Source organism: Diuraphis noxia, unplaced genomic scaffold, assembly GCF_037042655.1.
Source record: "Diuraphis noxia isolate RWA-SAM2 unplaced genomic scaffold, SU_Dnox_SAM2 contig0002, whole genome shotgun sequence".
NCBI classification, from domain to species: domain Eukaryota; kingdom Metazoa; phylum Arthropoda; class Insecta; order Hemiptera; family Aphididae; genus Diuraphis; species Diuraphis noxia.
In genome coordinates, this window is record NW_028301712.1 from 18,489,767 (window position 1) to 18,503,581 (window position 13,815).

Sequence of the window (13,815 nt, forward strand, 5' to 3'; positions counted from 1 at the left end):
AAGACAATTGTGTGGCTGTCTTATAATTACAAAATTGTAAATAATGCGTAGGTATTATGTGCTATTTTATAATATAAAAAGCAGTAGGTGTGATTGAATAATAATCAGACTGTAGCACTTTTAACGATAACATATTGACAATTATAATATTATATATATTTTCAGATCGAATCAATATTATTTCTTGTCGAAATGTCTTTAATGTTCATTGAAATGTGTTTAACAAGTAGAATATAACTATAACTTTTGCATTTTGAAATGGACTACAGTTGCGTAGCCAGGGGGGTTTGATAATTTAAACCTTCCCACTCTTATTGACATTTTTTATCTCAATAAATTTAGGTATTATTTATGATATTGATATACGAAAACTGTAAAAAACTTAATTAAATTTATACTTAGGTAATCCCACTCCTTACGCGACTGGGGACGGAACAAAAAGTGAATAATATAATGTAATTTTTAAATGTATAACTTTAGATATTATATTTATTATTTTAAGTTGTAATACAGATATTATTGTAACATGCAGTTACACTTTAAATTTACTTAGGTAATAATCACGTAATTAGTTACAAATTAGTAATTTGAAATTACAAGTTACACAAATGTAACATAATTGGTAATGTAACTTCCATATATGATACTGATTACTGCCCAACTCCGAATATATTATATTTTAGCTTTTGTATATTCTAATACTGTAAAAAAATCATAAAATACAATGGAATGTATATAGTAGTATGTGAGTGAGAAAGCGCGGGGTCGTAGATTCTACGGGTCACTTTACTTTGCATTATTCTAGTCTAGAATAATGCAAATTGCAAAGTAAAATTCTTAGTTAGAACTTCCTAATTTAGTTCAAATGTCTAACTCTTCTAAATATTCAACCAAATGTGTACCTATAACCTTTATTCTATACTGTATAGCAAGGGCGGCCACAACAAGGCTCTTGAGTCAGTTTCGACACAAAGCTTAGAGTAAAATTAATTAATATCAGTGGCGTACCGATAGGGTGCCACGACGGGCAAGTGCCACGAGCCCAGAGGGAAAGAGGGTCCTTCAAATAATGTGGTGAATCCAAAAAGCAGATCACTATTATTATAGAATTTTAGTTTTTCATAAAACTATGTTCTAATAAAATTAAATCACTTTAAAATAAAACAAATTTAATAACTAAAAAAATAACTGATACATGCAACATGCTTATAGGTGGGTTATAGATTATTTGATGTGCAACGTTTGCCCCTATCTACGCGGCGTCTGCAATATTGGTATTGTAGAATTGTAGATATATATATAATATAAATATAATTATTATTCTGGAACATAAATAACAAGATTATGCATTAAATATTAAGAACTGAATAAGTCTAAGAAACCGTATAGAAGTCTGTTGATTACAATCGATTCATCATCCATTATCGGCGTTATTCTAATACATAGTACAACCCGGCTAAAACAGTCATAGTTTTTCGATATTATTTTGTCATTAATAAAGCTATTCTGTTGTTAGTCGTCAGTCATCACCCGTCGATCAAAAGTAAATATTGTGATCATGTCTAAAAAAGTACCTAGTGGCTATGAAAAGCGTAAAAAAACTTCGAGGATTTAATTGATACGTTTGCTAAAGCAAAAGTAAGAAAGAAACAATTTTCATAAAATAAAATACTTTAAATATTTTTTTATTATTGCATTATTTATATTATTAAAAGAAATTTAATACTTATAATAATATGTAATAAAAAGTGATTTCATCATTCATAATTGTATAATAAATGTGTTTTTAATTATTTATTATCTATTATAGTGGTCCTAGATATAAATTGTATGATGAAGTAATGAACGAATTGTTTGAACATTGATCTATTTATAGATTAAAATATTCTGAATAACAATTTACTTTGGAATATGAAATATAAAATGGATGGTATCGTTAAAAAAGTAAAGTTATTTAGAAATGTTGTTATCAAATTACTGTTATGGATCACCATCACTTAGTATACGTATACCTAACACATTTATACTTACCTAAGTCTAATAAAATTAATAAATTGTTAAAGCCTAACGGGCTTAAAGGTAGAATGAATCTACAAATAATAATAAACAATAACAAAAATTGTAAAAGTTGTAATTCATAAAGAGGAAATAATACTATTTTTTTTCTTAGTTGGTGCCTATTTTTTTATTACCTACCACCACATTTTTTTACCAAAAGTGATATACATATAAAACGTTTATATGATGGCGTTAAAACGGTTTTAAAAGTTAAAAAGCTCACACCACGTAGTTAAAGAATTTAAAAAACCGAAATTTAATTTCAAACCGTTTTAACGCTATCATTTAAACGTAGCAACGAGAAGACCCAGACCCATGTACAACTTGTGGGGAAGCTCTAAATGTTAAACACTTAAACATAATATCCTCCTATACTGTCGAAACTACGCAGACACCAGAACAGCCTTAAGTATACTTGAGCATCTATATGAAGCACTTGGACCCGATCACGAAAGCACTATCAAAATCATAAAGTTTCTTAAAATAACCAAATTGTACAACCTTATCTGACATATTTGTATTTTTTTTTCTCACTACCTATGTAAGCTATGTTGTACTTGTATATTTTAACGTTACACCTTACACCTTTATAAATAATCTGCATTGTACTTAATATTCATAATGTTATTTAGCACCTAATTTAATGTTTAGATTGTACAATATGCCAATAACTTTAGTTGTTGAGGCTCTAATAAATAAAAAATAAACTTAGCAAATAGCATTTTGCGCTTACACCAATGTAAGTCTTAAGAGTGTATGGCATTTTGCATGTATTGTATTGTCAGGTTGTACGAGTCTTGTAATTTATTGTTATCTGTTGGCGGTAGCCGTTTGGTGATAACAGCCAACCACGCGCGTGCTGTGGAGATAATATAGTATCTACTATCTTATATAGTAGTATTAAATTGTAATAACACAGAATAGTCTGTGGTAATAGCGTAGTGTGTTAATTTAAAAAAGCAGCCAAGATACAACACTTAACTATTCAAACGTCTCAACAGTACACACTGCACATTTTTTATCTATAACAGAAATGAGAGAAAAATCCCATGAAAAAGGTCTATTTTGTCATATTATGATAGTATACTTATTAAGTTGTCATTAGTTGTGATGAGCACTAAGCACTGTTAGCAATTGTATTATTTGACAATATTGGCGGCGGAGGCGTTGGCGTACACTGTGTCGCTATTCATTATTGAATATTAATTGTAATTATTATTTAAAATAATTTAATATTTATCGCCGGCGTGGCCTACTGCTGAAGAAGATTTCGTGAGTGTTTTTTTTTTCTTCATATTTATTTGTTTTCTTCTATATAAATCGCACATCGCCTGAACGTCATCGCGACACTGTCGAGTGTCGTCCACTGCGCGCATCGCAGCCGTCGTCGTTTGTCGCGCGTTTTATTAATACATCGTCGGCACTACTCGCCGGGGCATTGTGCTATAATTATCTCGCGATTCGCTGGCAGGTCTGCCCGTTTAACGAGAGATAATTCGCCGGGTAAACGCTGACGGTGCACCGCACAGAATCCGGCACGACTATTGGTAGGTACGCCGTTGGAGTCTGGAGATCACCACGACTGCTGCTGTAGTACTATAATATAGATCGATTGATTCAGCTCATACTATTTATTAATTTAATATTATATGTGGTGATATAGGACGGAACCGTGAACATGGATGCAGAATCGTTTTTGGAGTTTGCCAGCCAAGTGACCAAATGGAAGATGTACCCGTACTTTGATGTTGCGCATAGCGTCCTATGTGCGCTCCATGTCCGTGACGACCTCGGTCCAGGTAACAGTGTTATGAGTGCTTTAAATTGTCGAAAATCCTTACTTACCTCTGTATGTGTACGTGTCACATTCCATAGGAGCACTGGCTTTTTCACGCAAGCACCCCATTTCCTGTTGGCTGTCTACAATGTTGGTCGTCTTTGCTGGAGGCATGTTGAGCGCTGCTCTACTTGGCGAACCCCCTCTAGCACCGCTCAAAAATTCTCAACAGCTTTTGATTGCAACAGCCGTTTGGTAATTACTAAAATATAATAATAACTGTTTGAATTGATCGGCATAAACTCCCTATTTGATTTTTTAACTGTACTGATTTTCCACAGGTATCTAGTTTTTTACACACCTTTTGATATTGGATATAGTATTGCAAAGTTTCTTCCTGTGAAATTAGTGTTTTCCGTCATGAAAGAAATATATCGGTATGTGTTTACCTCAGTATTTATGTTAATGTCTTTGTATTCTTGTAAAAAATCGGTCATTTTCAGTTGTAAAAAAGTACATGATGGAGTATTGCATGCAGCTAAATTATATCCCAACGCCTATGTCATAATGGTTTTAATCGGAACCCTTAAAGGTATTAAAACTCATGCATGTGCTCATCTTACAATTTTATTTAACAGTATTATTTTACTTACCGTTCATTAATTCCAGGAAATGGTGCTTCATTTACAAAAATTATTGAAAGACTTTTAAGAGGAGTGTGGACACCCACATCTATTGAGACATTACAACCCAGTTTGTATGTAAAACAGATTAGTGTGATTTTTAAACTGCATTATAATATTATTATTTTTATTTTATTTTTTGCAGTACTACTAAAGCATGCATTATAGCATCCGTGGTGTTTGTACTTGATATTAAAAGTGATTTAATATCAGCTCCACATGCTTTTGTTTATGTTTTTGTCATCGGTTTCTTCATATACTTCAAGGTTTGTAAAATATATTATAAATATTAATTTATTGTAATGCTCAAATTTAATTGAATAAAACAGTTAAAAGTGAGAAAATCTAAAATCATCCCTTACAAATGACGCCATGTTTCACTTGGACACAATCCACATATTTTGCTATTAACTTGACATTAAGTCTTGAAATATTATCTAGATAATCAAAATTTGTCTTTGCTGTAATTTGCACCAATTTAAATAGTATACATTTAAATACGCTAGATGTTATATTTGTCCTTGTGTAACAATCCTTGTTATGCACCCAAATAACAACTATAGATTTCAGTTTTTTTAATTTCTATAAAAGCTGACACATCAACTAAGTAAATCTATTTAAATATTAAATTGCTATTTGTTTAGTTATTTATTTCAAAAACTGTTATCTACATTTATATTTAAAAATTTGGATTGATATTTTTTTTTCAAATATTTACATATATTTAGTCGGATATTAATTTAAAGAATTATTCTCAAAGTATTTTTGCACAAGTTAAACAAACTATTATTTAATTTTATCATTTCATGTTAAAGTATAGAGTATAAAAGTTAAATACTATTGTATTTTTAAGTTATTTTACTATCCACTTCTTATTTAGAATTTGAATGACTATAATAACAATAGTAATAATTATTTACTTTATATCCTAGTAACCAGTTTGTTTGGTATTTTATTCACCAATATCCACTAATTATGTTTGTGTTTTTTATTTAAATTTCAAACAGCAAACTATTAATGAAAATATTTTAAAAAAACATAATTTTTTTTTGTTTAGCAGATAAAAAGAAATTCTAGAATACTATTCTATTCTATTTTATTTTATACAAAATATTAAGTTTTTATAGGTTTAACTCTTGAGGACCAAATTAAATATACAAAGGCATTACTCAATGAAAAGATTAAGAATAGAAAATAATTATAAATTTAAACTAATGACATAGTAATTTACCATTTTTGTCATCATATTTTATAAGCTTTAATGTATAAAGCATCCTAAATAAGTGTATTATTTACTATGTAATAATATAATAAATATATAAGCTTAGATTAAATCATAAAAAATGAAAAATGTTCATTGTAAAGGTAGGTAGGTGTGTCAATACTACCTATACCATCATTTTTAATGCCTTTGCTCATCAAAAATAAAATAAAATGTGTAAAACCTTAATCAGACTTAATAATTTCAAAAATAATTAAGTAGATGTTTATGGTATATACAATTAATTAATATGTATATAAAATAATTTATTAATTTTAAATAATGTATCTTATTATTTTCAAGGTATTTTCTTCAATGATTTTGGGTATACATGAGCCAATGCTACCATTTGAAAACTTGATATGCGCAATATTCTTTGGAGGTATCTTTGATTATACCACAAAAGCATTCAAAAATACCAAAGACGACAAAGTTGATACAAAAAAGAAAGACTAACCACAAGTGAAATTTGGTTTATGTTTTAAATTATGAAATTCACTATGTGATGAATTATTTTATATCTAGTCAATGCATTTTTCATGCACAAAAACAAATCATAATGTTCCCCAATTGACTATTAATTATAAAATCAGGTTTTTTTTTTAAATGTATTATTTTTGTTGTATTTAATATTTATAACTAAATTTAATGTAATATTAATAAATTGTTAAAACTAACAGGACTTTCTACAGCAAAAAATTATTTTATTATCTCACAATAATTTATGTAAAAAAACTATTTAACTATTTTGGGTATCTATTACATCATTTAAATTATTGTAGTAATCTTTTTAGTAGAGTATATATTCAATTCATAAAAAGATTATTTTTTGTCAAATCTTGAGATGAATTACATGACTGGTTATTTATTACTTTATGTATGTTTGTTGTGACATTGAACTTATACTTCAGATATAGTTATGGATATGAATAACTAGTATAAGTAACATACATAATGCCATAAAATTTTTTCACTTTCAATGTTGAATTGTATTGCTGTAATTGTAAATAATTTTTCTGCAGATATAAAATCTATAATACCTATATTATATTAAAAATCTATAATTTTAGCTGTTATACTTGTATGCCCTATTACATGTTTATTTTACTTTACAGTAAATTAACCCTTGACTGAGCTTAAAAGTAGAACATCATCTGCATTTATAAGTCAGTTAATAGCTCATTACAATAATTGAATTTTTAGTAATTTTTTCATAGGTAGATAAGGATAAATATTGTACGAATGTCAAATGTAGAAAATCTTGCTTACCTTAGTTTGTTAATACAACAATAATTCTACTGAAAACAAATTTAATTTGTTATTTTTAAGATTATAAGAAGAAGAGTAGAGGATTGGAGGCAAGTAATACATAACATCACACTTGCAGTTGATACTTCCTCTTAAAGGAGCACACAACAACAAAACACAAAAAATAAAAATATTCTTCAAATTAAAATACAATGCTAAATCTTTGTAGTCAGATCTTCTAAAATGATGTAATCCAATCTAAAAAAAAAATAATATAAGAGTTAGGGATAGATATCTAAAATAACCACATGACGTAACTGTGCCAGGCCCGGCATAATCGCCTTTTTTAAGCATGTAAAAGTTTTCTCTGGTCACCTCGGTATAGGCCACATAACTGTCACATGCGACTGAAGAAGATTCTCATGTCTTATCACGGAACACACATTACGGTCTGCAACTGTGGTCTGTCAAGCACATATTATTTCACTGTGTTTCATTAAATACTATTTAAATATTAAAATAAAAGTGATCTGTAAAGCTTTGGTATAATGTACAACTGGTGATTTTACTTGTGTCACTTAAATCTTAATTGAATATTATACGAAATTAGATGACATTTTAATATTATGTCGTCGGGTGCAGTGAAAAATTGATTTTTAGTTTTTATAAGCAAAACTAATATTACCGCATAATTTATTTTTTTGCAAACAGATCATCATATAACTTTATATTGGCTAGAATTCAAAATAGTTAATTAATGTCGTGTGGTATACCTATACTGATGTTTATTTATTTAGGTACTGTTCATATTTAAGGTGGTGGACAGTTTTTAAAAGAGTTCGAATTAGGCAATTGTGAATTGTCGCGCTTTTATGTATAATAATATATTAAGATATAATACTTGTAAAGTAAATGGTGAAATCTATGTAACATTAATTATTAATTAATAAACTAATTTAATAATTAACAACTAAAAGGTAGTACACTAGTACCTATTAAATTTATTCAGTTATTAGTTTTTAAATTGTAACAAAATAAGAAAACCGATTTTCTTTTTAATGCGAAAACGATTTGATTGGGAATTAGATCGTACAGACGAGGATCCGGAGAAAACTGTAAGTGTGGTAATAATTTTCTTTTAACTTTACCGATGGAAAATATCTTAGTTACGGTGATTTATAAACCAATAAGTATATGATAAAAGAAATAAATCTAAATCATTAACAATAGTGATAATAACATTAATAACAATAGAATACAAACACACACACACATATATATAGCTTCATTTTAAGTATAGGATCTATAAACTATAAATTTACACCCAACAATAATATTATACATAGTAAGTTCGTTGATTTAGTAAATGTTAGTTGTAACACTTCCGTTTTTTTTTTTCATAATAATACCGCATTGTAATTTTTGCACAAGCATAACCTGTAAAAAGTTACATAGTATTCCTCCATGTGTTTTTATTTTCGATATCTAAGGTACCTAAGTATTTTTTTTTTTTTTATTTCATTAAATTAAATCAATAAATAGACTTATACGCAATAACAAACAAAATAATATTTCAAAAAACCGTTTATTAACTTCAATTTATTACTTTATATAATACAGTAAAACCTGTGTAATATGGAACCTGAATTGAGTGGAAAACTGACTTTTATGGGAATATGTTAGGGTCCCAGCGAACCTAATGTATTTTTAAATACATCGTTACCTAAAGTAAGATGGAAACTGTTTCACGTGCAAATGGAAACGATATTTTGTCATGCTACTGTATATCATGGAAATTGTACATGGTGTATTTTAAAATTATCAGTCAATAAATAATAATATAATCTATGTCGATACAGATAACTTCGTCGCAATAAATTTATTTTAACGGTAAATGTTGTAGTAGTGTTATGTCGCGGACTGCGTATAGACGTATATTAAATATGACGTCCAAAAATAAATATTTTTACCATAAATGAAAGTATTAAACTAATCGAGTCAGGTGAAAAAGATAATTTAACAGTAAACCAAATTTTAACGATAAATAAAAAAAGTAGATAGTGAAGAACATGTTAACATCGATAAGTATTTATAATATGTAGGTACTAATGCTAATGATAATAAACGTAGTAATAAAATAAATTGTGTTTTAAAGGGCGTTGAACAATCCAGTTCTGATAACGACCCGATAATATTGCTCAGCAAAATATATAAAAATGATCTTTATGAAATAAAACTACCTATAAGAAATGTTCGCATTGCATTAAAATAATGAAAAAGAATTTTCGGAATCAATTTTCACTTTGAAAAATTTAGTAGAAAAGAAAATGGCAGGTAATTTAGTAATTTAACAAAACAAAAAACATTGGAAGAATTTTGGAAAAATGTGAATAAATATAACAATTTTCGAGTATATAATAAAATACATATGTATTTAATAATTTTTTTTCTTTTATTACTTGTAATTTTTATGATGTAATGGGTACTAAATATGTACATAACAAGTAGGTACCTAAGTATAAAATATATTTAATCATTTTTCTAAATTTTTTTTTAAGTGGTAATAACCTGGAAAAAAATATCCGGTCCAAGCCGTTTCCATATTACACAGGCTTCACATTATCTATCTAACCTATAGCAAGAAATTTTTCTAACAAAAAGTATAATGTCTCCAATGGTCTAATCTCAAAGTTGGAAGTCGGAAGGTAGCGAGATGCATTAAGGTAATTGAACTATAAATTTATGTAGTTTTTTCTGCATCATTATTTGTAAGTTTAGCTCTAAAAGTTATTCATTTATAACGTCAAAGCTAATTATTTTTTACCGATTAGCTAACAGTATTTAAAGTAAATCTAACTATCTAGTATCTATACTGTAAAATCGTAATGATTATCGATCTGAACCAGAAGTATTGTCTTGCTGTTTTCCTTTACCGTTTAAGGTATGAACTTAATGCGTTTTAACGTCCTTTAAATTTATAATTATAATTATCTTGGTTGAATAGTTTTCTAACGATTGACAGAGCGTGTCATAAAATTGATTGCCTCTACCATAGACCGTAGTCGATAATGTTCACATAATCACTTTAGTTATACAATATCCTTATTTATTTTATTCGAATGTAAAAGTATTGTTGAATAGTTTTAAAGAACACCAAAATAATTATTAATTTTAAAACAAATAATTGTTATGTTATTATTTTTTTTACACATAAAAATTCATCTACTATTATTAATGCTGGTCTCGAATTAGTCATTGATATACAACTATTAAGAGGACTCGCGCTCGCATAAATGTTGTTTTTGTCTTACTAACGAATGACATACCTAGAAGTACGTCAAGTAGTTTCAGTTTTATATTATAAAGTGAACTGACCTATTATTAAACCTAAAAGTAAGAATATCCGAGTTCTCTCGTTGGATAATGTTTTAATTTTTAAGTGAAAATTATGAGAATGAATAATAGCTAGGTACATTAATATTTAAAAAATGTAAATATCGTACAAATAAATTCAGCGAGAGAACATAGATAATGTTCCAACATTTAGGTTTGATAATAAGTCAATTCACTGTAATGTTTAGGCTAGTTGTAGTAAACAATTGAAACTGCTGGACGTAAATTTTGCCATTTTGGCATATTATACGTTAATAACACGTGGTGACATGATATGCGAATACATCGACCTCTTAAGGGATACACAATATTGAAATTAATTATCATAAATCATAATTGTATATATAAATAATACATTTACCTAAATATACTATATTACTTTTAGTCATGGTCATGAGTTCTGTCCTTATCAGTTGTTCCAAAAATATTTTACGATACCACTAATGACTTTGTTTTTGAATATAATTTTCAATAAGTTTTAGCAAGATCTAGCTCCTGTGCATAACACAAAAACGACACAATGCTGGTTGAAGATCAAATTACCTACAAAGCTTTTCTGAATGCAGAATGGTTAGAGGCTTCCATATTTATATAACTTACTATGTTGGTGAATAAATGATTCGGCAACGAGTGGCAGTATTGTCATAAACAGTTCCCACCCGTTTCCGGTTTTTAAATAAAAAAAATATCATATTAAAAGGATTTGTCGCAGCTCATGATTTTCCCTCAGGAAGTCCAGACCTCAATCCTTTGGACGGGACTTCAGACTATAGAGTGTTTTAGAGGAGAAGACTTGCTCTAATCCTCAACGAAATATCAAATCATTAAGATAGGATTTAAATAATTGGTAAAATCAGCTATCTCGATTCTGTTAAGTATTAGATCTGAAGAAGTGTATAAATTCAAACGGTGGAAATTTCGAATAGTATTTAGTTTTTTTTTTATTTAGATGCCAAGTTAATAAAGAATAAATGATATCAAATTTTTTATTTTTATAAAATAAAATAAATATACACTTTTCTATGAGGACTATAAGAGATATAACTTATGGCAAGACTAGGTATATCATTAATTATTTATTAAACTATTATAAACATAGTTCAATATTATTTTATCTAGTTTGTTGTAATTTTTAATACAAAATACAATACATTTTTAAAACTTATTATCATATTATTGTGTGCATATATATATTTATAAATACTCACTATTAACAACTGGCAACGCTGCAACAACTTTAATGCATCGCATATAATATATTACATTCACAAGTAAAAAAAAAAATATGACAAAAATTTGCAGAATCGCGTATAGATAAAAAAAAAGGTATACTGTGCAAAATCGTATGTCACAATAATACATATATTATTTTCTAATAACGAGAGGCCAGAGGCGTGATTAAAACATTGAACTAGAGAACAACGCCGAAAGAAGTTTTGTCTTGGTGTCAAACCGCGCCATCATCATATTATATATGTTAGCATTTATTATTATTATATGTAAATGTAATTATGGAAAAAATTAGTTTGTAAATAATAACAGTATAGCATACTTACTCATAATAATAATAATGAACTACCTAATTGCCTTGACTAAATTAATCTTAACTTTAGATGCTAAAAACTGTGTGCAGTGGCTCCCTTATATTTATTTTATTATATCTGCAGCCTACCTAAAACCTGTATAAGAACCTGATCATTTTCCAAAATCCGCAGTTAACCAGATTAAAAAAAATGTTGATGAAACACCGAGGTAAGACATTCTTATTATACTTCTATAGACATACCTAGTCTATACAATATATTATTAACCATTAATCCAAATCGTTTTGGTAACATACGATATCTACAAGTTACAACACAGGACTATATAGGTATTATATAGCGTTTGTTTGCAAATTCCGATTATTGTAGTGTCTCTACATTGGCCATGCAGTACAATTTGGGTAGGTACCTACGCACTTTGTCTTTGATTGTTGGATTCTTTTCCAACGCCCCAGCGGAAATGGTATTATTCTTACAATAATTCAGGCGGTATAATGACAGTGCTTTAATACCTATACGACCAACCAGGGATTTAGCTGAATCTTTTTGTCGGGCTATTATGTGATCTAGCAACGCTGTAGGATATTCACGGTTCTACGCACTATGCATGTATAATATAATATGATTAGGCACATTATTAGTATAACAAATTTACAATTTTACGAGCACCGACTTACCATACTATTAATTATCTTGATTTTTAACCAATATTAGTCCATATTTTGTATAATATGCTGTGGTTTGGTGGACCGTATAAGTGATAATTTCTTCTTTTTATCCGGCCGATATATTTATAACTCAAAATCGTCGTTCAGATAAGAAACTGTGATGCACTGCACCAGAAGTGTGTAGTAAGTTGTTCTCGTAGTTTTATGAGTGACTCTTATATTGTGCAGAAAACGTCATAGAATGTTGGTTTCTAGAAATTGGACTATAGAAATACACAACTGAAAAACTTTTTTCTTTTAGCGCTCTGTAAATAACTTTTGAGGTGTCATTCTAGTTTATTTTAAAACTGATCTTAAACGACAGAGAAGAAGCTTTTCGAAGACTGTCGACATACTATTAGAATAAATTATAAAATATGAAATGTTGGTCTATTTGAACCTTGAGGTAGCTCGTTCCGTTGGTTTATCTGATTTCAATGCATCGACTATAAATTATTTAATATGAAATAAACTAATAACTTAACGACTGTGACTCAATCATATTATAGTACCTATGTGCTAGTTGAAGGGGATGAGATCAACAGCAAAATGCATTATTATGTTTAGCCGTATAATTTATTTAATTTTAATCGATAATGATAAAATTAACTTAGCATATTAAATGTTACACCATAATCTGACCATCTGTGATATAAATCATAATTTGTTGTATATTCGTAAATAGTTGATTTTTGCAACAAAAGAAAACAAAAACCTAATTAGTCGGATAATTTCTGATAATCGGTAGAAAATTTTAACATAAAACATAATAGATTAGTAAATACACTAAATATTTATCAACATAGAAAAAAAGCTTCAAGTTTAAAGGGTTAGATTGAGCTTATATTATATTTTACTTTGCCAAAACATAACTTTACTGTTTAATATTACTTGTAGATTTGAAAAAAGTATCCATAATTGTATATTATTATAATATGTTGAATGATAATAAGTATTTTATTATATGTTCAAACTTTTCTGAAGAATCTGATGTACCAAATAAACTAGTTATTGTAAAAAAAAAAAGCGGGTAAGTGGGTATCGCTCTGCTGTACATTAGGGGGTGGGGTGGACCTCTGACTAGGGTAGGTTAAATTTGAATGCAATGATAGGTATCATTGTATACGAAAAACGATTCTGAACG

The 13,815-nt window shown here is 28.4% G+C and overlaps 1 protein-coding gene across 6 annotated transcripts; it reads left to right on the top strand.

Moving 5' to 3' along the window:
- The first annotated feature begins 2,963 nt into the window (after positions 1-2,963).
- LOC107173285 (trimeric intracellular cation channel type 1B.1) lies at positions 2,964-6,461 on the top strand. 6 transcript variants are annotated; one of them, XM_015523756.2, is made up of 8 exons: positions 2,964-3,116; positions 3,722-3,857; positions 3,934-4,090; positions 4,177-4,272; positions 4,339-4,427; positions 4,505-4,592; positions 4,664-4,784; positions 6,083-6,461. In XM_015523756.2, exons 1-8 carry the CDS (start codon positions 3,108-3,110, stop codon positions 6,233-6,235), a joined length of 849 nt encoding a protein of 282 aa, XP_015379242.1. In that variant the 5' UTR covers positions 2,964-3,107; the 3' UTR covers positions 6,236-6,461. The 6 variants fall into 6 exon arrangements, with proteins under 6 accessions (XP_015379242.1, XP_015379247.1, XP_015379244.1 ...); XM_015523761.2 differs by lacking the exon at positions 2,964-3,116 and adding an exon at positions 3,127-3,330; XM_015523758.2 differs by lacking the exon at positions 2,964-3,116 and adding an exon at positions 3,340-3,648.
- The last annotated feature ends 7,354 nt before the right edge of the window (positions 6,462-13,815 follow it).